The sequence below is a fragment of the Hemitrygon akajei genome, chromosome 14, assembly GCF_048418815.1.
Source record: "Hemitrygon akajei chromosome 14, sHemAka1.3, whole genome shotgun sequence".
NCBI lineage: Eukaryota > Metazoa > Chordata > Chondrichthyes > Myliobatiformes > Dasyatidae > Hemitrygon > Hemitrygon akajei.
The window spans coordinates 21,036,360-21,062,994 of record NC_133137.1 but is presented as its reverse complement, the minus strand read 5'-3'; the positions used below and the strand labels follow the sequence as shown (position 1 = coordinate 21,062,994).

The window sequence follows — 26,635 nt, the reverse complement described above, 5'->3', positions numbered from 1 at the left end:
TTGAAACTGACAAGTGTGAGGTGTTGCACTTCGGTAGGGCCAACCAGAGTAAGCCTTCCGCAGTGAAGAGTCGGGCACTGAGGAGTGCGGTAGAACAAAGGAATCTGAGAATACAGGTCCATCATTCATTGAAACTGGCATCATAGGTCAATAGGGTCATAAAGAAAGCTTTGGGCACATTGGCCTTCATAAATCAAAGTACTGAGTACAGGAGATAGATGTTATGCTGATGTTGTATAGGACATTGGTGAGACCTAATTTTGAGTACTGTGTGCAGATTTAGTCACCTACCAACAGGAAAGATGGAAATAAGGTTGAAAGAGTCCAGAGATGTTTCCTGGGCTGGAGGACCTGAGTTATAAGGAAAGTTTTAACAGGTTAAGTCTTTATTCCTTAGAATGTAGAAGATTGAGGGGAGATTTGATAGATGATTTCAAAATTATGAGAAGTATAGATAGGGCAAGCAGTCTTTTTCCACTGAGGTTGGCTGGGACTACAACTAGAGGTCATGGGTTAAGGGTGAAAGGTGAAATGTTTAAGGGGAAAATGAGGAGAAATTTCTTTACTCAGAGGGTCGTGAGCATGGAATGAGCTGGCAGCGCAAGTGGTGCATGCAAACTCAATTTCAATGATTAAAGAGAAGTTTGGATAGGTACATGGATGGTAGGGGTATGGAGGGCTATTGTTCGGGTGCAGGTCAAGACAACTAGGCAGTTTAAATTGTTTGGCATGGACTCGATGGGCTGAAGGGCCTGCTTCTGTTCTGTATGACTCAAAGCTGACTGTTCTTTTGAAGTGATGCTCTGTATCCAAGGATATTGTAAAAAAAAGTGACTGGAAATACAGTGAACACATAGGTTGTGATCAGTCAAAACTCTCTAGATTTTGAAAAAGATTGTCTGGCACAAAAATAGAGTTAGAAAAAATAAATCCTTTTCTGGGTGACAAACTATAGCTTTAGAAGGGCCACAGGATTGGTTCTGTGTCTTCAATTATTTACAATCTACTTTGATGATTTATATATAGGGACTGAGTGTATTATAGACTCCATTGTTACAATATAGATGGGGAAACAATCGGTGGAGATGATGTAAGTAGTCTATAAATTGAGTAGGTAAGTATTTGGTGGATAGAATACGAATACAATAAGAAATGGGTGTGTAATTTGAATAAGTCTCCATTATTGTATTCAAATTATCTTGTGTGTGTGTGGGAAAAAAACAATATCCTAACTGTTTGTCATACCTACATGCTATGGGCTTACAGGGACACATTGAAATCTGTCACTGAAATCATGATGGCACCATCCATTTTGAAAGACCTTCCCTATTTGACATATGCTCTCTTCTCATTACTACCATCAGGGAGCAGTTCTGGGAGACAAAGACCCACACCCAATGTTTGAGGGACAATTTCTTCCCCTCTGCTCAGATTTCTGAATGGTCCAGGAAATCATGAACACTACCTTGCTATTTGCCTTCTTTAGTTATTATTGTAATTTGTAGTCGTTAGTGATGCCTGCACTGTACTGCTGCCACAAAACAAGTTTCACAGCTTATGTCAGTGACAATAACCCGGATTCTGATTCTGTCAAAGCCAACATTATTCCATCCTTCACCACAAAAGAGAACACTCCATTTTTTCCTCTACTAAAATGGATGACCTTCTACTTTTCCTTATTTTCTGCCATGTGCTTGTCTGTGTCCATTCTCTCAGCTTATCCCTGCCTCCTTGCATTCCCTTCACAGTCAATCTAGTTTCATGTAATTAGCGAACCTGGATATATTACACTCAATCCTATCATTGAAGTCATTCATAAGCAGTGTAAGCTGGCTGGTGGGGTAGTGGAATCTGCACCGGGCTTCAAGGGGAGTGGCCCCAGGTTCGAATCCGGCCGCCTCCTGCACGCTTTCCATCCGTGCTGGCAACCCTCCCTTTCTCTTGTCGAGCTAGCAGCTTGGCCTTGTAAACAACAATGCTAAAGAAACAAGAAGGTTGCTGCCCAATGCACCACAAAGTGCAAAGAGGAACAAAAATAAAGAGTGTAAGTAGCTGGTCCCCAGCTCCAATCCTTCTGGCACCCCACTGGCTACAGCCCAATTAATTCATATTCTAAGCTGATTTTGTTGAATTAACTAGTGTTCAATCTAGTCTTATATATTGCTGTCAGTATCACACTTAAAGCAAGATATATTACATTGTTCTTATATTATTAATTGCTATTTTTAATTTCATTGTCTTAATCACAGTATCGGTAAAAGCAATCATAGTATTCAAGGCCCCAAACAGTTCTTCCAGGTGAGGCAGCTCTTCAGCTGCGAATCTGCTGGGATCGTCTATTGTGGCCGGTGCTCCCGCTGCGGACTCCTCTATGTTGGTGAGGCACACCGCAAAACGAGGGACCACTTCGTCATTCACCTCCACACCCTCCGGCCACAAGCGGGACGTTCCAGTCGCCAAACATTTTAACTTCCATTCCCATTCCCGTTCTAGTGTGTCACTCCATGGCCTCCTCTTGTGCCAAGATGAAGCCACCCTCAGGGTGGAGGAGCAACACCTTATATACCACCTGGGTAACCTCCAACCTGAAGGCATGAATATTGACTTCTCCTTCCAGTGAACAAATTCCTCCCCCTCCCCCCCACTTCACTTCTTCTCACCTGGGTCCTCTCCTCCTTCCCTTTCTCCTAATGTCCACTCTTCTCCCCTGTTAGATTCCTTCTTCTCCAGTCCTTGACCCTTCCCTGCCCACCTGGCTTCACCTATGACCTTCCAGCTAGCCTCTTTTCCCCTCCCCCACCTTTTTGTCCTGGTATCTTCCCCCTTCCTTCTCAGTCCCGAAGAAGGGTCTCCCCCCCAAACGTTGACTGTTGACTCTTTTCCATAGGGTTCCTCCAGCATTTTGTGAGTTTTGCTTTGGTTAAACTAAGTTGCCGGGTGACAGTGCAGGGCCTGGTAACGCAAAACACGAAACATCTGAAAATCAGAAAATGTTGGAAACATTCTGCAGTTCAGGCAGTATCTGCGTAAGGAGAGACGGAAAGGTTTCCATAGATGCTGCCTCCAAAGCTGAGCACTTGCAGCGAAACTTGTTTTTATTTTTGGATAAAATCTCTTGTTTTCTACAGCGTTTGCGGTTCAGGAAAACTGACTGATTTCCGCGAGACTTAGTGGGTGTTACATGAAGGATTTAAAGGGATCCAGGGCACCACTGCTCAATACAAGAGGACGTGGCTCTAAGGTAAGGGGAGGAAAGTTCAAGGGGGATATTAGAGGAAGGTTTCTTTTACTCAGAGAGTGGTTGGTGCATGGAATGCACTGCCTGAGTCAGTGGTGGAGGCAGATACACTAGTGAAATTTAAGAGAGGTATATGGAGGAATTTAAGGTGGGGGGGGGGTTATATGGAAGGCAGGGTTTAAGGGTCGGCACAAGATTGTGGGCCGAAGGGCCTGTACTGTGCTGTACTGTTCTATGTTCTAAAATTTGAGCTGTTGCTGATGGCTCAGTGAGAAACGAAATAATGTAATCACATGATAAATAGTTCCGTTCAGTGAGAAGTACTTAAGACAGTCGTTTGACGGATTTGAAGTCTCTTTTAACCCGACACGGAACAATGAAAAACTGCTGTACTGTAGCTTGTGATGCATTTCTGGAATATGATACTCCCAGGATCTTACTCATCAACAACAGAACCATCGGAGTCCTGAACAGGCTGGTTCAATTAGTAATCCTCGCCTACGTTGTCGGGTGAGCGCATATTGAAATGCATTCGGACTTTCCAGTCGCATAACCTGTTAAAAGTGTTTGTAACAATGAGCACAATGTGATTTTTTAATGATTGCATAATAACTATCATTTACGGAATCCCTGTGGACTTCGGCCGTCCATCCACATCTATGAAGAGCGCCTCCGGATTTCCGTGAAACTTTTAACGAAGCGGTTTTTAAAAAGCGCCTGGTGTAGTTTTGGTGGGTTGTCAACTGTGGCTCAGCTAGCACAATTTTTTTTTACCGCTAAGATAGTTAGAATATATTTTTGGTTTTTTTTTCATTGATGAATGCGCATTTTGTTAGCATTTCTCGTCCATCTCCGAATGTAGGAAAGGCGGTGGTGATAACTCGAGTGGTGAGGTTGTTGCATAGGGAATTCCAGGATTTTGACCTGCTATAAGGAGGAATGAATGAATCTATGTATATTTACAAAACAGTTTAGCGTGTCACTTGGATGAGATCTTAGAGGCAGTGGTGGAGTAAGATTCTGACCGGTCGTGGGAGCGTGGCATATTTTAATTCAAGGTACCTACCCGCCTATATTGATTTTATGCGTTGCATGATGTTACACCCTTCGGCGCTAGTTTTATTAGTGCTGCATGTTGCTTCAGAATAGCTCGTTGCCATATACTGTATTCTAGGATGCAATGAAATTGTTTGCCCGCCTCGTATTTATTACTATTAATATTAAATACAACGCACAGCGAGTTCAAAACACCAGAAAGTTCAGTGGTGAAAACTAAAGTTTCAATGACGGAATCATCGACAGGGATAGAATGAAGATGGGAATGTAAGAGAAGCGATAGGTTTAGATGTCTGATAGCTACGTGGGAAGAAACTGTTTCTGTGTGGTCCTCCAGGCTTTCGAGCTCCCAGGGGGGTGGAAGGACAGAAAGGAATGGCCAGAAGTCCAGGCATCCTTGACCATACTGCCTTCCTGATACAACACACCATGACGATCGACGGAAGGGAAGGAAGTGACAAGTCTGTAACCCTCTGGGCGGTGTCTACTCCTTTCTGCAGGCTCTGTCAGTCCAGAGCAGAGCAGTCGCAACCCGTCGGGATAATTCCTATTGTGCATCTGTGGAACTTCAAGAGAATCCTCGTGGACCAGCTGAATTTTCTCAGCTCCCTAAGAAATCGCACATGCTGATGCTCTTTCTTGGTTACCACATCAGCGTGGAAGAGACCAAGGGAGGTTGCTGGTGAAATAGATGCTTAGGAAATAAAAGCTGTGACCATCAGCCACATTAAAGAGGACCAGGTTGTGTTCACTCCCCCCACACTAATCCCCTGAGCTTCCTTAGGTCAACAGCCAGCCCTTCCTCTTGCTAGCATTAATGACCAAGTTGTTATGATCGCTTTCACAACAACTTGTGGAAAGGGGAAGTGGGGAAAGGGGATGGGAGGGTAATTTCCTGTACTCCATCTCTGGACTTTTGTTAATTGGTGTATAACAGTGGATTCATCACCAAACTTGAAGGTCAAGTTGGCACTATATCTGGCCACACAGACATGGGAGTAGAGCAGTGGACTGAGCACCAGTGTTGAGGGTCAGGGTGGATAAAATGCTACAACCAATTCAAACCGATTGAAGTTTGCCACTCAACATCTAGAAGCCAGTGGTAGATCCTCCCCCACCCCACCCCCAGCCAAGGTCCAAGGGTTTAAGAGATGACCTTATTAGGTATTATGATGTTGAAACTGAGCTTCCATCAATGAACATCAGCCTGACATATGTATTTTTATTCTCGAAGTGATACAGATCTGATGGTGTCTTCTATAGATCTTCTCTATCTTGTATGCAAGTTGTAGGCAGTGTAGATTGTCTGGGAGGTTGGTGCTGATGTGGGCCATTATCAATCTCTCAAAGCACTTTGTGAAGAAGTTCTGAAGAAGGGTCTCGACCCAAAATGTCAACTGTTCATTTATTTCTATAGATACTGTTCGAACTGTTGAATTCCTCCATCATTTTGTATGGGTTGTTTTGGATTTCCAGCATCTGCAGAAGTTAGAAAGCACTTCATTCTGTTTGATGTTAGAGCTTCAGGTTAGTATTCCTTGAGACAGGACACAGTACTTTCCTTGTGGACGAAGATGATGGCCACAGTCATCCAGCATCTGCATTTGTCTTTATGCTGCCTCCCTATTCTAGATTTAATTCAGAGCTGATGCCTGAAGAATACATCTCACGGTGCTCTGAACACATCATCAGTGATGTAACCTGGGGTCATCGGGTGCTTTGGATCTTTCACCCTCACCCAGGCAACCCAGCTGTGGTTGATCAAGCCATGAATTGTGTTCAGGATGCATGTGCTGCAGATGCCCATGGACTTGTTCTGTCCATCCAGGGCCATCTTAAGGCTTTCTCTGCTGCCTCGGTGACGCTCAAGATGGTTCTCTGCCTCCGTGTACCAGCAATGCCCAATGGGCTGAGGGCTCTGTGAAGAGTCTGTCCAGTGAAGCCCTGGCAGCACACTTCAATGGGCAACAGACACAAAATGCTGGTGGAACGCAGCAGGCCAGGCAGCATCTATAGGGAGAAGTACGGTTGACGTTTCGGGCCGAGACCCTTGGATCTCTGTACTTTTTCCCATCGATGCCGCCTGGATGAAGGATCTCGGCCTGAAACATCGACAGAGCTTCTCCTTATAGATGCTGCCTGGCCTGCTACGTTCCACCAGCATTTTGTGCGTGTTGCTTGAATTTCCAGCATCTGCAGATTTCCTCGTGTTTGCGCTTCAATGGGCATGCACTTTGCCTCCCCCCCCACCCCCCCCCCCCCCGCCTCCAGCAGCTGCTGGCCAGCTCCTCGTATACAGTTATCGTGTAGCCTTTAAAAATTGTGTTATTCCTGTAAATCCAACAGGAATGAGAAAGGAGGAGCGGAGTTAATGAAAATGAGGGTGGGAAGAGGAATAGTATGCAGAGCAACCAGGCTAACATCTGCTGGACAGTGGCGTCAGGGTGTAATGGTAGGTCTGGTGAATAGCTTGCCGAGAACTTGTGGAGTTAATCCATGCTGCCGATGAGGACCACTAACCAGCCTAATGGGACTTGCCATGGAGCTGGTTGGACAATGTCTCTTCCATTTTAGCTCCGAGACCGAGTAAAATAGGTGATTCTGGGAAATCAGTGCAGTGTGCTAGGTACTCGCTCCCCAGTTGCTGATGAAAAATGGAAGGGTTGCAGCTTGTCTTCAACGGGATCTATTGGACAACAACCTTGTTTGCAGGTAATAATGCTTTAAAAATTATGAAGTTTATGTAACTTAAGCTGTACGGGCCCCCCCCCCCCCCAGGACACAAATATGCCTACTGTATATTATTGCTATTAAGAAAAGGCAATATTCTGCACAATCTTAATGGTATTGTTCACAAACACAATTCAGATATTGAAGCTCAGTTAATGTGGGATGTAAACGTCTTATAATTCATTCATAATTTAAAGATCTTGCTGTTGGCATGTTATAGTGATGTGTCCAAATGGTAATCGCAGATACTAACAGGTAATTCAAGGCACTTAAAATCTTGCTACCAAGAATAATAAACCAAAGGGCTTGGAATGTTTTAGTAAGTAGCATTGATTGACAACAGAAGTTGATAAGGTACAGATTGAATGTAAATTAGTAAGAAACATTAGAGTTTGTAAGAAATTCTGCTACAATGTATAAAGCATGATTAAGATTTGGGGCTCATGGAAAACAGCAGTAGGAGAAATTATAATGGGGAAATAAATGAAATATTGAGAAATTAAACAATTATTTGCTATCTATCTTGTCGCTGGTGATAATAAAATAAAATGAATGGGCCCAGAACACACAGATTCTTATGACATTCTCCAACATATTTTATTTACTTGTGCACAAGGAGAACAGCATGGCTCCTGTCACCCATATTGCTCTGAATCCAGGGTGGAAAACTGCTATTTTTATACAGAATTAGCTTATCAGTTATGGATATTGACCATCTGGTATCTTGTATATGTTTGAATTTGTTACTTGCAAGATTAATTGTCATTCACAGTAGAGATGTTAAAAGTGAATAGAAACTACAAACCGACAACCGATGATATTTTGAAGTTAGTAAAGCATTTGTCCCTTAGTTGTTGGGTGTGTTTAACATCCTTCCATTATTTCTTTCTCATCTGTTTCAGGCACCCTTACTGTGTAAAGGGAAGCAATGTTCTTCTAGGTTGGTTATACACTGCCACAATCATTCCCACCTACCTTGTCTGCAGTAAGCAAGGTTGGCTCCAGCCATCTCAATTCAAAGGTCTTACTTGACTACAACCTCCCCAGGCTGTCCTTGCCTGGGTATTGTCTTTAATCCTTGCTTTACCACAACTTTCACACTGCCTCTTCTTTGTCCTGTAGAGGATAACATAAATCTTACTTAATTTCAACAGCACTGGGTTTCTGAAACTCAGGGACTGTTGGCTGTTGATTTCAGAGACGTATGTACGATACTCCTGTCTAATAATGGCACAAGTACTATCTCTCTTAGACAACAGGAAGTCTAGCTCTAGTCGATTTTGAAGGGTCACAGTGCAGATTGCCAGCGTCTTGGCAATAATGTCATTGATAGCCTGAATTGTATCATGTAGCACTGAGGGGGTATCATTAGCCAATTTCTCCAGCAGCATCGAGCCCATGTTAATGCTGTCACAAGCCATTCTGGCAAGTTCCCAGAACAGGAACACAACAATCCAGAAACACTTAGTCTCCATAGACTTTCGATGGTAGCCCCACACAGCAGGATGTAGAGAGGGAGGAGGCAGCTAGTACATCTATGGTACCACATAGGTCAGATAACAACAATCCCTGCATGGCTTTGGTTCAGATGACAGATCCCATTTTAGAAGGAGTACTCTTAGCCACTAGTGATAAGCTTATCAGCCACATACCCAGTACGTAACAGTAACGGATTTGGAGGTTACCGCTTGTATAGATATTGCACATACTGTTACCAAATCTAGTCCTGTCCCTTGATGATTTCAGTAGCGTACTTCACCCCTATCTCTATGTAGCAGCTTCAGAGCAGGGGAGGTTATGCAATCATTGTTTGCCATTTGATACTATATTGTGTATTTAATATTTCAGTAGAATTCAAGCAATATTGTAAACGTATTGCTTGATTAAGCATTCTTGTTCGTTTAACTAATTCATTACGGGTTATATGTAAAAGTAAGTGAATTGCGTACGTAATGACGCTACCACGTCTCGCTTAAAGTAAAAAGGAAAGTACAGAAGTTTTCCTGGGCTCCCATAATTTTGCTTTCAATTAGCTTAATATTTTGGAGTTACAAAATGTAATACTATCCCTTAAAACAAACTTGCTGCGATCCAGGGGTGCAGGCCACATTGGCAAGCCACCTCCCAAAAGTATGGACAACCTCTCGAGCACACCCATGCTGGCTGGTTAGTATGCGACGCATATTGATAACTAAGGCAAAGAAAAGTGTTAGAAGTGTTGGTGTTGTGAGATACTTCTACATTTAGCCAGGTTACCCAGAACTTATGATGGATAGTGATTACTTATGGTGGCAAATAGCAAAGGTCAAGAGTTTAGTCCATCAGTCCTTATCATCAACGTTCTTCTGGCCATTTGTTCCCTGGTCTGCTGGCACTGCTGGCTTAGTTTACGAGGTGTTCCTCAGACCTATAAATAGGATATGTGGTCAGCAGCACTTGGAATAGACCTTCACAGCAGGCAGTTCTGTTGTCGGTAGGCTCTCACCAGCACCCAGTCTCCCGGCTGGACGTTGTGACAAACTGCAGCCAGCATGACCTTCCAGCTTTAAGTAACTGTTGATGGAAACCTTGAAGAGATTATATTAGATCTATACAATAACACAATGTGCTTTCGCTCGTAATATGGATGTCCATCTGTCTAATTAAAAAGGGAGGGGTGACTGGCAAGTGCATGGGGACAACCCAAAACTGTCTCATGTGGAGATAGGCCTGCTTCACAGTTTGGAGGGCACTGCTGGCCACCTCAGCTCAGTCTCATTGCACGATTCAGTTCACCTACACTTCTGGGCCCCGTTCTGTCTTTCAGCTGCCCTGTAAGATTCAGGGTAGTAAGGACATGTGAAATGATGTTTACCCTACAAGACCTTTGTCAACTCCTATATAACTTGTAAAGCAAAGGCCATCACCACTTGAGAATTTCTCAGGGATCACAAACCTAGGAAAAAGTTCTCATGATTAAAAAAAATTAGCTACAGTTGCAGCATCATTTCTTTAAGTTGGATAAACTTATACTCATGGAGACAACAAGCAAAACAACAAGTACGTTATCACAACCCATACATTTAGGTAACTGCATAAAGTCCATTTCAAGATGTACAAAAGGCCTGTGGGAGAGCACAGCACCAGCAGATACCAGCAATGCCTCTGGCAAATCAAAGGTTGCTGTTACTTTTCCTGCTATTGTGGTGAACTACATATACCTGTCTGGACTGCTCCTGTGGCTCCTCCCACAGACCCCTGCTGACTGCTCCTGTGACTCCTCCCACAGACCCCTGTACAAAGGCGATTGAGGCCTGAGCCCGGCCTCATTCTCCAGGATGTAGTGTTCTTCATTCTTCCAGTCAATAAAAGCCGATATCTCGCTTCTTACGTCTCAGAGTGAGTTATTGATGGTGCATCAGCTATGGTCGAGAGCCTCTCATTTTATTTGTTTAGAGATACAGCACAAAACAGCCCCTTCTGGCCCTTCGAAATACGCCACCCAGCAACCCATCAATTTAACCCCAGCCTAATCATGGGACAATTTACAACGACCAATTAACTCACTCACTGGTACATCTTTTGATTGTGGGAGGAAACTGGAGCACTCGGAAGAAGCCCGTGCACGCACGGGAGTAAATGTACAAACTTGTTTTCTGATTATTCCCATCATCCTTTATAGACTCGCACATAGTGTGCTTTAGTCCATAAAGTTCTTTCTGCTTCTGAAGCATCACGCTGTAATTGTACTAGTTCATCAAAAGAACTTGAAAAGTCTTGGCAGCCTGCCCGACCACACTGTAGTGCTACGAGGCCATAAACATCTGCTGTTGCTTCCTTAGCAAAGGAGTCAGTTCATTTGTTCCCGCTAGTCCAGGGGTTCCTAATATTTTTATGCCACGGGCTCCTACCATTAATTGAGGGGTCCACGATCCCCAGGCTGGGAACCTTTGCTCTGTCATCCTTCCTGTTAGTACGAGCCACGTATTTTATAACAGCAATTGCAGCAAGTAATTGAAAAGCAGAAAAAGGTTCATAGTTAGTTCACTATATTTTATTGGAGTTCTGAAGAGGTGAGAAACCCAAGGCAGTTTCCATAATTGTCCATTGGCATACCGAGGTTGGCTGTCTACAAACAAAAGCATACCACTCGTGGACATGCCCATCCCTTTCGTGTCCACCATCCGATTGCCGTGTTTGTTGATGTAAATCAAAGGAATATAAAATCATACATTTGGAACATCATTTCTAAAATATATTAATGTCACTATGACTAGTGATGAAATGTCTGCAAGCTAATTGCCAAGCTCGGCAAACACCACAACATCAAATGTATCTACTCTGTTCAAAACAAAAATATTACCAGTCACAAGTGGTTACATGAGCCATATGTGTATAAGGCAGGTAATCTTAAAGTTTACAGTGAAACCTTAGCAGAAGTTAATCAAGTTCAAGTTCAAATTAAGTGTCATTCAACCATAAGTACATACCCATGAATACAGCCATATGAAACAGCATTGCTCTGGTGCCAAGATGCAAAACACAGTACCAACAGTCATACACATTATAAGGCACATATAAGACAGCAAGGACAAATAAGAAAGCAGTGAAATACAGTCACACACAAAAAAGTGTAGTCCAGGACCCTGAGTTCCTGAATGTTGCAGCAGTCTGCAGTTGAACACAATGTGGATTGTCTTTTGCCAAGTGAATACTGGGGGGGGGGGGGCAGCACTGAATCCAGTTTGAACACTGCACCACATTGCCTCTGAGGGAGCACCCCAACTCCGACGCCTCACCCCTGGGTGGCTGTGATCAGGCGACACTGTGGCTTGAGGCCTAGTTCTCATTACAATTGAAGCCACGCGGGCCTCCCACCGTCTACCAATAAACCAGTGAATATGACTTGCAGCATTCCACATTAATCATGTTCAACAGGGTCTTGTGATCACAAGAAAGTTGACTAAGGTCATTACTTGCTGTTGGGCTGGTCACTGCCTGCACACACCGACTCCTCCGATGCCTCTCCGATGCAGGCTGCAGAATGCTCCGCACCAAGTCCAGCTCCTTCGTTTTCTCTGCCAACAAGCCGCACAATGATGGGGTAGATCTGCACTACTGTAAGTTCTTAATGTCTAGCAGGGTCTTGCAATTGTAAAAAATACATTTTAAAAAGACACTAACAGCTTTGGTTGGCCCATTGGAAGCTATTGCATCCAAGCACGCTGCCATTTTACCACGAGTGTAATCTGGTAATGATTAGCTAATATTTGGTTACTGTCAATTTAGTTAAATATAAAACAAAGCTGTAAGTTAAAATAATATTACGGGACAGCTTTCGCAATACTCTTAAGGCAACGTACAATATTACCCAGAGGCTACAGTGGAGGAATCAGGAAGTATCACAGAAGTATTGTCCCTATTCCCCTCAACAGTTTTAATCCCTTCATTTTGGAATTTCTTTGGACAATATTGTAAAATAGTCATAATTTTGCTTAACTCTTCTCATCTCACATGGTTAACAGTGTATCTTTTCCTTTAACCTAGATTGCAACTTATTTACAATAACGTTTATTAAGGTAGGCATCCCTACTAGAGTTAATCCAGGATACTTTTGAACACATTTACGCCGGCATTCCACATTTCATTAACGTCATCGTCTTCTGTCCGACACTACTTTATGCCAATCTACTGTGCGAGGGAAACATTTTCTGAGAGTTCTGACTAGATCAGCTCAAGGTACAGTTGAATCCATTTCAATCGGGATCCCCTCTGCACCCCTTCACCTCCTGTCTCCTGTAGTGATCTTGTCAGGGCACTGGCTGGCGCTGACCTCACCGAGTACTCAGGAAGCGCCACTTGGCACGAGCCTTGTTGAAACCGTGCCGGGGGGTGGGGGGTAAGGGCTCAGCACCTAGTTCATCCTCAGACTCTGGTGCCAACTGTTTCTTTTTTAACACTGAGGTAGACGCTATTATCCTTTGCCTGTTCTTTCTACCTCACTTTCTTCTTCAACTTTTGCTCACATTCTCTGCTTTTTTTACGGAATTAATCTAACAGTTTTTGCATTTCACATCTACCTTGAGCAATCACAGGCTCAATGTTCTTCTCACATTTCCTTTCTCTAACAACACATCTGCAGACACTCACTTAGTCCATTCCATCTTTCTAAACTACTCTATGCTTTCTGATCCAAAACATACAAACATACACGCTACCGGAGTCCGTTAAAGTTCCGGGCAGGGGATTTTCACGCTGCCACTCATGCATACAAAATCAAGGTGCAAACACACACGCACACAGACACACACATTTTGGAATTCCTTCTTTTTAAAAGCCACACCCTTACCAAATTTTCCTGTGCTCCCTGTGGAACCCGACCCAGACCAGGACTCTTTGCGTGGGATATGACCTGGATCAGGCAACCTCGTGTGGGACATGGCCCAGACCACAGCAACTTAATACAGGCCATGATCCGACCACAGCTGCAGCATTCCTATGTTGGCAACTAAGGTGTTGGTGTACCTCGACTACTCCAGAATAGGAAATGAGTATCCCAGCAGCGGACTCAAACATGAGCAGCCTAGGATTTAGGACCGATTGGCTACAGTGGCTGAATTCCTTTCTCCTTTATAATGACGCCAAGTGTTCCTTGATTGAACCTCCAAATAACTGTCATCCCCAATATTAAAATAAAACAACTAAAATAGCTGGGCCCAGAACACAAGCACTCTTATGAGTTAAACATACTTTATTTACTTGTGCACAAGGAGAAGAGCATGGCCCCGTCACTCACATTGCTCTGAATCCAGGAGAGAAAACTGCTATTTTCACACAGAATTGTCTTATCACTTACAGGTTGTGGTGAACTACATATACCTGCTGACTCCTCCTGTGGCTCCTCCCACTGACCCCTGCTGACTGCTCCTGTGGCTCCTCCCACTGACCCCCGCTGACTGCTCCTGTGGCTCCTCCCACTGACCCCTGCTGACTGCTCCTGTGGCTCCTCCCACAGACCCTGCTGACTCCTCCTGTGGCTCCTCCCACAGACCCCTGTCTAGACTGCTCCTGTGGCTCCTCCCACAGACCCCTGCTGACTGCTCCTGTGGCTCCTCCCACTGACCCCTGCTGACTGCTCCTGTGGCTCCTCCCACTGACCCCTGCTGACTGCTCCTGTGGCTCCTCCCACAGACCCCTGCTGACTGCTCCTGTGGCTCCTCCCACAGACCCCCGCTGACTGCTCCTGTGGCTCCTCCCACAGACCCTGCTGACTGCTCCTGTGGCTCCTCCCACAGACCCCCGCTGACTGCTCCTGTGGCTCCTCCCACAGACCCTGCTGACTGCTCCTGTGGCTCCTCCCACAGACCCCCGCTGACTGCTCCTGTGGCTCCTCCCACAGACCCCTGCTGACTGCTCCTGTGGCTCCTCCCACAGACCCCTGCTGACTGCTCCTGTGGCTCCTCCCACAGACCCCTGCTGACTGCTCCTGTGGCTCCTCCCACAGACCCCTGCTGACTCCTCCCACAGACCCCTGCTGACTGCTCCTGTGGCCCCTCCCACTGACCCCTGCTGACTCCTCCCGTGGCTCCTCCCACAGACCCCTGTCTAGACTGCTCCTGTGGCTCCTCCCACAGACCCCCGCTGACTGCTCCTGTGGCTCCTCCCACAGACCCCCGCTGACTGCTCCTGTGGCTCCTCCCACAGACCCCTGCTGACTGCTCCTGTGGCCCCTCCCACAGACCCCTGTCTAGACTGCTCCTGTGGCTCCTCCCACAGACCCCCGCTGACTGCTCCTGTGGCTCCTCCCACAGACCCCCGCTGACTGCTCCTGTGGCTCCTCCCACAGACCCCCTGCTGACAGCTCCTGTGGCCCCTCCCACAGACCCCTGCTGACTGCTCCTGTGACTCCTCCCACAGACCCCTGCTGACTGCTCCTGTGGCTCCTCCCACAGACCCCTGCTGACTGCTCCTGTGGCTCCTCCCACAGACCCCTGTCTAGACTGCTCCTGTGGCTCCTCCCACAGACCCCCCGCTGACTGCTCCTGTGGCTCCTCCCACAGACCCCTGTATAAAGGTGATTGAGGCCTGAGCCCGGCCTCATTCTCCAGGATGTAGTGTTGTTCATTCTTCCAGTCAATAAAAGCCGATACCTCGCTTCTTACGTCTCAGAGTGAGTTATTGATGGTGCATCACAGGTATCGACCATCTGGTAAACTGTATATGTCTGAATTCGTTACTTGCAAGATCAATTGCCATTCGTGGTAAAGAGGTTAAAAATTACTAGAAGCTACAAGCCGACAACCGATGGCACTTTGAAGTTAGTAAAGGAATTGTCCCTTTGCTAGCTGTGTTTCTCATCCTTCCATTATTTCTATCTCATCTGTTTCCGGCACCCTTACTGTGTAAAGGGAGGCAACATTCTTCTAGGCTGATTACACACCGCCACAGTCATTCTCACCTACCTCGATGCTGGCAGAGGATGTTATCGAAACTCTGAGATTTATGTGATTATCGGTCTGGACTGTAGTTTATATTGATCTCCTTCAGTCTTCTGTGTTTTCTTTTTAGTTGCCAATTGGCAAGTTGGGGGGGGGGGGGTTAGGGGTTTGTGGGAGATCTGTTAATTTTTGTGCGAGGGAGGGATTGGGGATTTGGAGTCTGATGTTCTTGTTGGTGATTTTTCTGTCGGGGGATTTGTTCGTTTTCTGTGTGCCAGAGAGGGGATTGAGAGTTTGATGTCCTGGTGGGCGGTATGCTAATTTTTGTGCGAGGGAGGGATTGGGGATCTGGGGTCTGGTGTTCTTGTTGGTGTTTTATTTCCGTGAGGTGCATTTGTTAGTTTTGTTGTGTGCCAGAGAGGGATTTGAGGGTTTGATGTTATTGTTGCTGTTTTTCTTCCTTGAGGGCGATAGGTTAGTTTTTCTTGTGAGGGAGCAGGTGGGGGGTTTGGGGTCGATGTTCCGGCTGCCATTTTCCAGCTGGGCAATCAGTCAGTTTTTGTGCGAGGGAGGGATTGCGGAGTTTGGGGGTTTGCGAGTTTATGTTCCTTTTTCTTTTCTCATGCGGGTGGGGAAGGAGTTTGATGCTTTTCTTTCAATGACCTCCACAGTTTTTCTCTATCTCATGGCTACCTGGAGAAGATGAAACTCAGACTTGTATTCTGCATACATATTTTGAGAATAAAATGATCCTTTGAACCTTTTCCAGTAAACAAGGTTCGCTCTAGCAGTCTTGCATCAAAGGTCTCACTCGACTACAGCTGCCCCAGACTATTCTTGCCTGGATGTCGTCTTTAACCGTTGCCTTACTGGAACTTCCAGTCTTCACTGCAGAAGATACAGTAAGTGTGGCAGACGTGGGGCTAATAATGCCAAGAATAAAAAGCTATTAATATAATTAATGAGGAAGTTTTGGAGGAACTAAAACTAACCAAATCTCCTCAAGCTAGCAGTTTGCATCATAGAATTCTAACAGAGGCTGCTCCAGAGAAAACAACATACTACAGATTTTCAGACACACTCAGTGAGTTGAAAGACAAGATGTGCAAACACTAATTAAGAAAGTGTGGTGAACTACATATACCTGTCTGGACATGCCCCCGCCCCCCCGCTGACTGCTCCTGTGGCTCCTCCCACTGACCATGGCCCCTCCCACAGACCGTGGCTCCTCCCACAGACCCCGGTATAAAGGCAATTGGAGACACCGCCCCGGCCTCAGTCTCCAGGATGCAGTGTGGTGGTCAATTGCTGCTTGTTCTTTCTTCCAGCCAATAAAAGCCTATATCTCGCCTCACGTCTCCGAGAGTTATTGATGGTGCATCAGAAAGAAACAAGAGCAGAAAGAATGTAATGGACCAGTTAGCCTTGTATTTGCTGTAAGCAAGATCTATCATAAAGGGAGGCATTAAAATGGCACTTGGAATATTACAATATGATTAGCTTCACCTAATGAAGGGAAATAATGTTTGAAAAATATAATGATTTTCATTGTGAGAATATAGCTAGCTGGGTACATAAAGACCTGCAAGTGTATATTTAGATTTTTAAAAAGGCATTCTGTTAAGGTACCACTCAAAATAATGCAGGTATATACAGTACGAGTCATTTTAAGCTCGGCGTTATATTATGTAAGGTACCATGGATAAATCTTGGGTCCTTAGTTGTCCTAATGCTTTTAAATAAATGAACTTTGCAATGTGTACAGAATTACTGCTCATTCAAAAGTAAATGGGAAAATGAAGTGTGAGAGGGCGCCAAGTCAGCAAAGGTGAACGAGCTGTCGGGGAAGTGGTTGGGACAGTTACATTAGCAACATGCAGAAGATACTTAGGCCGGTTCATGGATAGGAAAGGTTCAAAGGATATGGCCAAACGCAGACAAATGGGAACCTTGGTCGGCCACCTACTACCACCGTAATTGCAACCTCAGAGAGAGAGGAATTCACAGATGAGATCTAGATAATTTTTTTATCGGTAAGATTTAGATGAGAAACTGGCTGAATGAAAGATGCTGATGAATCAGATTACAGGAGGGAGATTGAAAATCTGGCTGAGTCGTCCCACACCAGCAACCTCATGGTTAATATCAGCAGGACCAAGGAACTGATTATTGACCAGGAGGAGGAAACAGGAAGTCCATGAGCCAGTCATCGTCAGGGGATCAGAGGTGGAGAGAGGCAGCACCTTTAAATTCCTTGGTGTTATCGCTTCAGAGGATCTGTCCTGAGTCCAGCACGTAAGTGCCATTACAAGGAAAGCAGGGCAACTCTTCTACTTCTTCGGAAGTTTGCGAAGATACGACATGACATCTGAAACTTTGACAAAGTTGTATCGATGTGTGGTGGAGAGCATATTGACTGGCTGCACCACAGCCTGATATGGAAACAGCATGGAGTGCTGTAGCAGGAAAGCAGCATCCCTCATCAAGGACCCCCACCATCCAGGCCATGCTCTCTCTTCTCTCTGCTACCATCAGGAAGAAAATATAGGAGCCTCAGGTCCACACCACCAGGTTCAGGAACAGTTATTACCCCTTAACCATCAACCAGTGGAAATAACTTCACTCACCTCATCACTGAACTGCTCCCACAACCTATGGGCTCAGTTTTATCTCATGTTCCTGATATTTCTTGCTATGTATTTATTTATTTAATATATTTTTTCTTCTTTTCTTTTTGATTCCCACAGTTTGTTGTCTTTAGCACATTGGTTACTTGTCTGTCCTGCTGGGGGCAATCTTTCATTGATTCCATTGTGTTTCTTGGACTTACTGTGTATGCCCACAAGAAAATATGACATATAAGTACTATATGATGACATATATGTACTTTAATAATATATTTACTTTAAACTTTGAACTCCCTTTAAACACTCCAGGGCCCTGGTTCACATGAAAATTTATTATAGTACTTTGCAGAATCTTAAATAAAAGTGAATTAAATTTCTCTTGTAGTTCCCAACAACATCTAGTATTCCAGAAAAAATTTAACTCCAGCAATACCAAAATCTCAAATGCATTGGGTTAAAGGAGGTTTACTGTATACATGACTCATTTCCTTTAGAATCTATTGCAGTACATATACACATAACTCATTTCCCTTAGAGTAGCCAAACAGTTACTATTTTTGTTGAATGCTGACCAGACCATCTTCATTTGTTATTGTATTTCAGATGGGTGTTTATGTGGGAGAAAGGCTACCAAGAATTTGACTACCCCTTCTCCTCAGTCACCACCAAAGTGAAAGGTATTACCTTTACAAATTCAACTGAGTTTGGAGAACATCTTTGGGATGCACCTGAGTATGTTATTCCTCCACAGGTACAGTTTCAAACTTTGGGGGGGGAGAGGGGAGAAGAACTTATTGAGATTGTGAATATGAACATTTAGTTTCTGTATCTTAAAATGGTTCCCTCTAGTTAAGTAAGTTCAGGATAGTTCGATGCTTGTGGAATAGATTAACTTTGTAATGATCTCAGGTATCCCAGTAACAAGAACTTCAGCAATTTCAATGGTTCAATGGTTCCATTTAACATCAGAGAATGTAGACAGTACACAACCTGAAATTCTTACTCTTCACGGACATCCACAAAAACAGAGAGAACTCTAAAGAATGAATGACAGTAAAACATTAGAACCCCAAAGCGCCCCTCCCATGCACAAGCAGCAGCAAAGCATCAACCCTCCCCACCCCTCCCCATTCCAGCAGGAAGATCAGCACCCACCACCCACCAATAGCAAAGCCCCCACAGGGAGACCACGATCTGCAGTCCAACAAAAAAACAATTGTTCACCTGACATGTCACTGCCCCTCTCTTTCTCTCTCCCCCCTCTCCCCCACCCTCCCTCCCCCTAACAAGGGACAGAGAGGAGTCGCCCCCTTTTCCACAGCACCTTTAATTCATAAGTGTATGGATGGAAAGACTGAGTAAAGAAAGGAAACTATTATTATTAGGTACTTAACACGGGCTCCATTATGGATCAAACTCATTTTAGAAGTGTCAATGTGTTCATGTTCCAAATGCCCAGTATGGCTATTTGAGGCTGAAACTTTTCTCTGCTACTTTTAATGCAGTTTCTAATGCAATTTTGTCAGATTTCTATACAAACTATTTTAAGAAGCAGTATGTGGGTGCTTGTCGCAAATAAGTCCCTCAATGTAGGGTACATTCATCAATCGGTCAGGAAACAAATTTGTGTTTTGCTGAAGAAGTAACTTAAATAAATACTAATTCAGACAATCCAAATCCTAACCAAAAGCAGAAGTATTTTGTAGTTAAGTGTCAGCCTGTACCATAATACTTCTGTGAACATTAATGTGTGTTTAATATGATGGTGGTTTGAGTTACCAAAAATTGCTTTTAATTAATTAAAAAATCTTTATTAAGGTACTTATTTTTCCTATAATAAGCTATACAACTAGATGTATTTCATCAAATGCAGAGGGAATGCACCAGATTTATATGGGAATAACAATGAGTGTATTACCCATTTTTATAATGGAGGGAATCAACTTCTGGAATATGTACATGAGTAGTTAAGTGCGAAAATTCAGAAGTTGATGTTAGAAAGTCCATTGATTTCACCATTGCATTCTTTCCTGGTATAATCAGCAGAACTATGGAAAATCAACTTTAAAAAAAAATGAAGTCTGGAAGTAGACTTAATTTTTAATGGCATACTAAATCACGTTAACTGCTTAGAGCCTATCTAATTCTAAAACACTCATTTTATATGTGTCACTATAACCCTCCAATAATTATTTCAAATTTTCATGATTCATTTGGTTTTAAAGAGTTTATGCTGGTTCAGACCACACATTAGTATTGCATGGTTTAACCCTTGGCTTCTCTGTAAATGATTAAAAACTTAGTTTCAAAAAGTTGAACCTTCTCATCCTTTTCAGTAGTCCAGGTTCCAACCAGAGCTGGGTGCTATCTGTATGGAATTTGCATGTTCTCCTCCCTGTGATCACATGGGTTTACTCTGGGTCCTTGGACATGTGGTTCAGTAGGTTAATTGGCCACTGTAAATTGTCTTTGTGTTGTCGGTGAGTGATGGACGCTGGGTGGCATAGATGAGAATATGGACAGAGAGTAAAAGGTGGAATTAATGTAGGACTAGTGTAAATGGGTGTTTGAGCTTTGTGAGCTGACCTGACTTTCCGTGTTGTATTGCCGTATGATTCTAGAAATAGAGCTTTTTATTTCCTGGTTTTCCGGCTGTGAAGATTAGTCAATGTGATTGGTTGCTGTTCCATACAACCATAGAACATTACAGCACAGAAACAAGCCTTTTGGCCCTTCTTGGCTGTGCTGAACCATTTTTCTGCCTAGTTCTACTGACCTGCACCTGGACCATATCCCTCCATACACCTCTTATCCTTGTACCTGTCCTTCTTAAATGTTAGAAGTCCTCCTTAAATGTTAGAAGTGAGCCCACATTTACCACTTCACCTGACAGCTCATTCCACACTCCCACCACTCTGTGTGAAGAAGCCCCTCCTAATGTTCCCTTTAAACTTTTCCCCCTTCACCCTTAACCCATGTCCTCTGGTTTTTTCTCCCCTAGCCTCAGTGAAAAAAGCCTGCTTGCATTCACTCTATCTATACCCATCATAATTGTATATACCTCTATCAAGTCTCCCCTCATTCTTCTACACTCCAGGGAATAAAGTCCTAACCTATTCAACCTTTCTCTGAAACTCAGTTTCTCAAGTCCCGGCAACATCCTTGTAAACCTTCTCTGCACTCTTTCAACCTTATTAATATCCTTCCTGTAATTTGGTGACCAAAACTGCACACAACACTCCAAATTTGGCTTCACCAATGCCTTATACAACCTCACCATAACATTCCAACTCTTATACTCAATACTTTGATTTATAAAGGCCAATGTACCAAAAGCTCTCTTTATGACCCTATCTACCTGTGAGGCCACATTTAGGGAATTATCTATCTGTATTCCCAGATCCCTCTATTCTACTGCACTCCTCAGTGTCGTACCGTTTATCTTGTATGTTCTACCTTGGTTTGTCCTTTCAAAGTGCAATACCTCACACTCAATTGTATTAAACTCCATCTGCCATTTTTAAGCTCATTTTTCCAGCTGGTCCAGATCCCTCTGCGAGCTTTGATCCCTCTTCCTCACTGTCCACTACACCTCCAATCTTTGTATCATCAGCAAATTTGCTAATCCAATTTACCACATTATCATCCAGATCATTGATATAGATGACAAATAACAATGGACCCAGCACTGATCCCTGTGGCACACCACTAGACACAGGCCTCCACTCAGAGAAGCAATCCTCCACTACCACTCTCTGGCTTCTCCCATGGAGCCAATGTCTAATCCAATTCACTACCTCACCATGTATACCTAGTGACTGAATCTTCCTAACTAACCTCCCATGTGGGGCCTTGTCAAAGGCCTTACTGAAGACCACGTAGACAACATCCACTGCCTTCCCTTTGTCCACTTTCCTGGTAACCTCCTCGAAAAACTCTGATAGATCTGCTAAGCATGACCTACCACACACAAAGCCATGTTGACTCTCCCTAATAAGTCCCTGTCTATCCAAATACTTGTAGATCCTATCTCTTAGTACTCCTTCCAATAATTTACCTACTACCGACATCAAACTTACTGGCCTATAATTTCCCGGATTACTTTTAGAGCCTTTTTTAAACAAGGGAACAACATGAGCTATCCTCCAATCCTCCGGCACCTCACCCGTAGATACTGACATTTTAAATATATCGGCCAGGGCCCCTGCAATTTCAACACTTGTCTCCTTCAAGGTCCGAGAGAATATCCTGTCAGGTCCTGGAGATTTAACTACTCTGATTTGCCTCAAGATAGCAAGCACCTCCTCTTCTTCAATCTGTATAGGTTCCATGACCTCGCTACCTGTTTGCCTTATTTCCATTGACTTCATGCCAGTTTCCTTAGTAAATACAGATGCAAAAAACCCATTTAAGATCTCCCCCGTTTCTTTTGGTTCCATACATAGCCGACCACTCTGATATTCAAGAGGACCAATTTTATCCCTTTTGCTCTTAATATACCTGTAGAAGCTCTTTGGATTATCCTTCACCTTGACTGCCAAAGCAACCTCATGTCTTCTTTTAGCCCTCCTGATTTCTTTCTTTTTTTTTTGCACTTTTTATACTCCTCAAGCAGCTTATTTACTCCCTGTTTTCTATACATGTCATACATCTTTCTCCTCTTCTTTATCAGAGTTCCAATATCCCTAGAGAACCAAGGTTCCTTATCCTTATTCACTTTGCCTTTAATCCTGACAGGAACATACAAACTCTGCACTCTCAAAATTTCTCCTTTGAAGGCCTCCCACTTACCAATCACATCCTTGCCAGAGAATAACCTGTCCCAATGCACGCTTTTTAGATCCTTTCTCATTTCTTCAAATTTGGCCTTTTTCCAGTTTAGAACATCAACCCGAAGACCAGATCTGTCTTTATCCATATTCAAGTTGAAACTAATGGTGTTATGATCACTGGAACCAAAATGTATCCCTACACACACTTCCGTCACCTGTCCTAACTTGTTTCCTAATAGGAGATCTAATATTACATCTTCTCCAGCTGCTACCTCTATATATTGATTTAGAAAACTTTCCTGAACACACATTTTACCAACTCTAACCTGTCTAGACCTTTAACAGTATGGGTGTCCCAATCAATATGTGGAAAATTAAAATCCCCTACTATCACAACTTCATGTTTCCTGCAATTGTCTGCTATCTCTCTGCAGATTTGCTCCTCCATTTCTCGCTGACTATTGGGTGGTCTGTAATACAACCCTTTTAATGTGGTCATACCTTTCCTGTTTCTCAGCTCCACCCATATGGCCTCGGTAGAGAATCCTCTAATCTGTCCTGCCTGAGCACTGCTGTAACATTTTCCCTGACTAGCAATGCCACCCCCCCCCCCCACCCCTCATTCCTCTGCCTCTATCACGTCTGAAACATCGGAACCCTGGAACAGTAAGCTGCCAGTCCTGCCTCTCTTGTAGCCAAGTTTCACTAATGGCTATAATGTTGTACTTCCACATGTCAATCCATACCCTCAGCTCGTCTGCCTTCCCCACAATACTCCTCACATTGAAATAGACGCACCTTAGAAGATTATTACCACCACAAACAACCCTTCTATTTGTGACTTTGCATGAACTTCTAACATCATTTATTTTCACCCCTGCTCCACTATCTGCTCTGGCACTCTGGTTCCCATCCCGCTGCAAATCTAGTTTAAGCCCTCTCCAATTGCACTAACAAACCTCCCTGCAAGGATATTGGCTCCAACTCCATGATATCATGCTGCTGGAAGGATCCAAGGTATCTTAAAGGCTAAAAGCCGATGATAATAAAGAGAATATCTGAATGAGATTGTGAGTATTTTAGGCACCTACGGTTTTGCAGTAGCAAGTTACTAATCAAAAACCGTGGGAAGCAGCTTGTGCTATGTCACCAAGATTTTTTTGAGTGAAACATTTCATTTCTCTTTGTGAAAGCATTTACCCTTTCATTTGTTATTTGTTGGCAATAGTAAACTGGGTGCCTTTCTTCTGAGTGCTAGATCTCTACATTCAGTACTGTGAGTGTCTTCAGCTTTTTAAGAGAATTGGAACTTTCTCCAGCTGAAGTTGGTTGCATTAGTTTCAGAAGCATACACAATCTTTCTTTCTGCTGCTGGAGGTGTATATATCAACTGGTATCTAAGGTGTAGGCAAGAGGTGGTTTGTTTGACTGGTTTACACAGTAAATTAAAGGCTAACTTACCTTCACTGGCTGATCAGTAAACTAGTAAAGTTATTTTGATTTATAGATCCTGAATAGTCTAACATTCCATTTATTTCAATGAATAAAAATTGAACTGGCTCCCTATAGGATTATTGATTTTCCTTCATCACTTAACATTCAGGCAACAGAAGTGAAATTGTATCTGTGCTTTTCTCAATTTGGCTGCAATGGGAATCTGTTTCTCTGCTTAAAACGTACAGTATTTCTACACCCATTTCAATCACTTATCTCAAATTTGCAGAATAGGGAATAAGGAAGTTCTGTTTTACTGCTTCTCTCTCTCTCTCTCTCTCTCTCTCTCTGCACTGGTAGATTACAGTCATGTCTCAAAATGTTCAGGAATTAAAAGCAATTTTGTAGCTATTTATGGCTTAAGTCAAAGTAGAAAAATATTAATGAATTTAAATTTTTTAAAAAAAAATCCAAATAATGCAATCTTGCAGCCAGCAGAGCTGCTTTGCAGATCTCATGATCAAGTTCAATGCAGTGTGCGTGTGTGCAGTTTGCATATTCTACCTGTGACTGTATGGATTTCCTCCAGTTGACCTCATCATGGAGGCAGTGTGTTGGTTGATTAATTGAGGCCCTCCATAGCTCAGGGTCCACCATGGACGTTGAGTCCCAGCTGTCTACGTGATACGTATGCCAGTACACAAGCCAGGGCAGTACAACATGGAGAGCAAGCTGTTGCCCATGTAGCAAGCTCCCCTCTCCACACAGCTGATGAATCCAGCAGAGACCGATAGAGTTTGACACCAGCGGCTTTGCAGGAGTTGCCAGTCAGCATTAAACTCAACGTAGAACTGCCTTAGGGAATCCAGCTTTGTATTTTATTTCATGGTTTACTCTTGAAGCCCTCTGCGTGAGTGGGTATTGCCACAAGGCAGTGGAGGTTTGAGATTATGAAGACTCATGTCCTCATACCTCGACTCCATTCTTACATCTACACCACTTCACATGCTCTGAATCTCCTCAGTAACTTTCAATTCCCTGGCCCTGACCACTTCTTTTTTACCATGGATTTATAGTCCCTATACACTTCTATACCCATCAAGAAGACCTTAAAACTTTCCACTTCTTTCTCAACAAAAGAACCAACCAGTTCCCCTCCACCAACACCCTCCTCTGTTTGGCAGAGCTGGTCCTCACCTTCAACAATTTTTCCTTCAGCTCCTCCCACTTTCTCCAGATTCAAGGGGCTGCTATGGGCATCCACATGGGCCCCCAGCTATGTCTGCCTTTTCGTTGGCTACATAGAACAGTCCATGTTCTCAGCCTTCCCTGGTAATGCTCTCCATCGCTTCCTTTGCTAACTTGATGCTGCTTCATGCATGCATTCTAAGCTCGTCAATTTCATCAACTTTGCCTCCAACCTCCACCCTGCCCTGAAATTAATTTGGTCCTGACACCTCCCTCCCCTTTCTCAATCTTTCTGTCTCCATTTCTTGTGGTCAAAACGTCTAATGGCATCTTTTATAAACTTACCAATTCCCACAGCTAACTTGACTACACCTCTTCCCTATTTCTTGTTAAAATGCTACTCCCTTTTCTCATTTCCTTCATCTCTGCTGCATCTGTTCCCAGGATGAGGCTTTCTTTTCCAGGTCATCAGAAATGTCCTCCTTCTTCAAAGAACAGGGTTTCCCTTCCTCCACCATTGATGCTGCCTTTACCCATTTCCTGGACATCTGCGCTTACCCATCTTCCAGCCACCTTAAGAGGGATAGAGTTCCTCTTGTCTTCGCCTTTCACCCCATGGGCATCCTCATACAACACACCTTCCACCATCTCCATGGGGATCCTACTACCAAGCAAATCTTTACCTCCACCCCCCTCCACTTTCCGCTTCCTCCATGATTACCTTTTCCATTCACCCTCCTGGCACTTATCCCTGCAACCAGTCAAAGTACTGGATCTGCCCATTTACCTCCTCCCTCACCTCCATTCAGGGCCCCAAACAGTCCTTTCAGGTGAGGCATCACTTCACCTGCAAAGCTCTTGGGGTCGTCTACTGTATCCAGTGCTCCTGATGCGGCCTCCTCTACATTGGTGAGACCCGTCATAAACTGGGGTATCGCTTTATCGAGTGCCTCCACTCCATCCGCCAAAAGCAGAATTTCCCAGTGGCCAAACATTTCAATTCCTATTCCCATTCCTGTTCCAACGTGTCGGTCTATGTCCTTCTCTTTTGCCATGATGAGGCCATTCTCATGGTGGAGGAGCAACAAGTCATATTCTATTTGGGTAGCTTCCAACCTGATGGCATGAACATCGCCTTCTCCTTCCAATAAAGAAAAATTCCCTTGCCTTCTC

At 44.0% G+C, this 26,635-nt stretch overlaps 1 protein-coding gene across 6 annotated transcripts in view; it reads left to right on the top strand.

The window, feature by feature from the left end:
- Positions 1–3,583: 3,583 nt before the first annotated feature.
- Positions 3,584–26,635, top strand: part of LOC140738380 (P2X purinoceptor 4-like) — a 70,367-nt gene continuing 47,315 nt past the window's right edge. For all 6 annotated transcript variants that reach the window (XM_073065616.1, XM_073065614.1, XM_073065612.1 and 3 more), the window contains exons 1-2: positions 3,584–3,748; positions 18,672–18,819. In XM_073065616.1, coding sequence (XP_072921717.1) covers positions 3,615–3,748; positions 18,672–18,819 — 282 coding nt within the window. In that variant the 5' untranslated portion in view covers positions 3,584–3,614. The remainder of the gene's footprint in view (positions 3,749–18,671; positions 18,820–26,635) is intronic.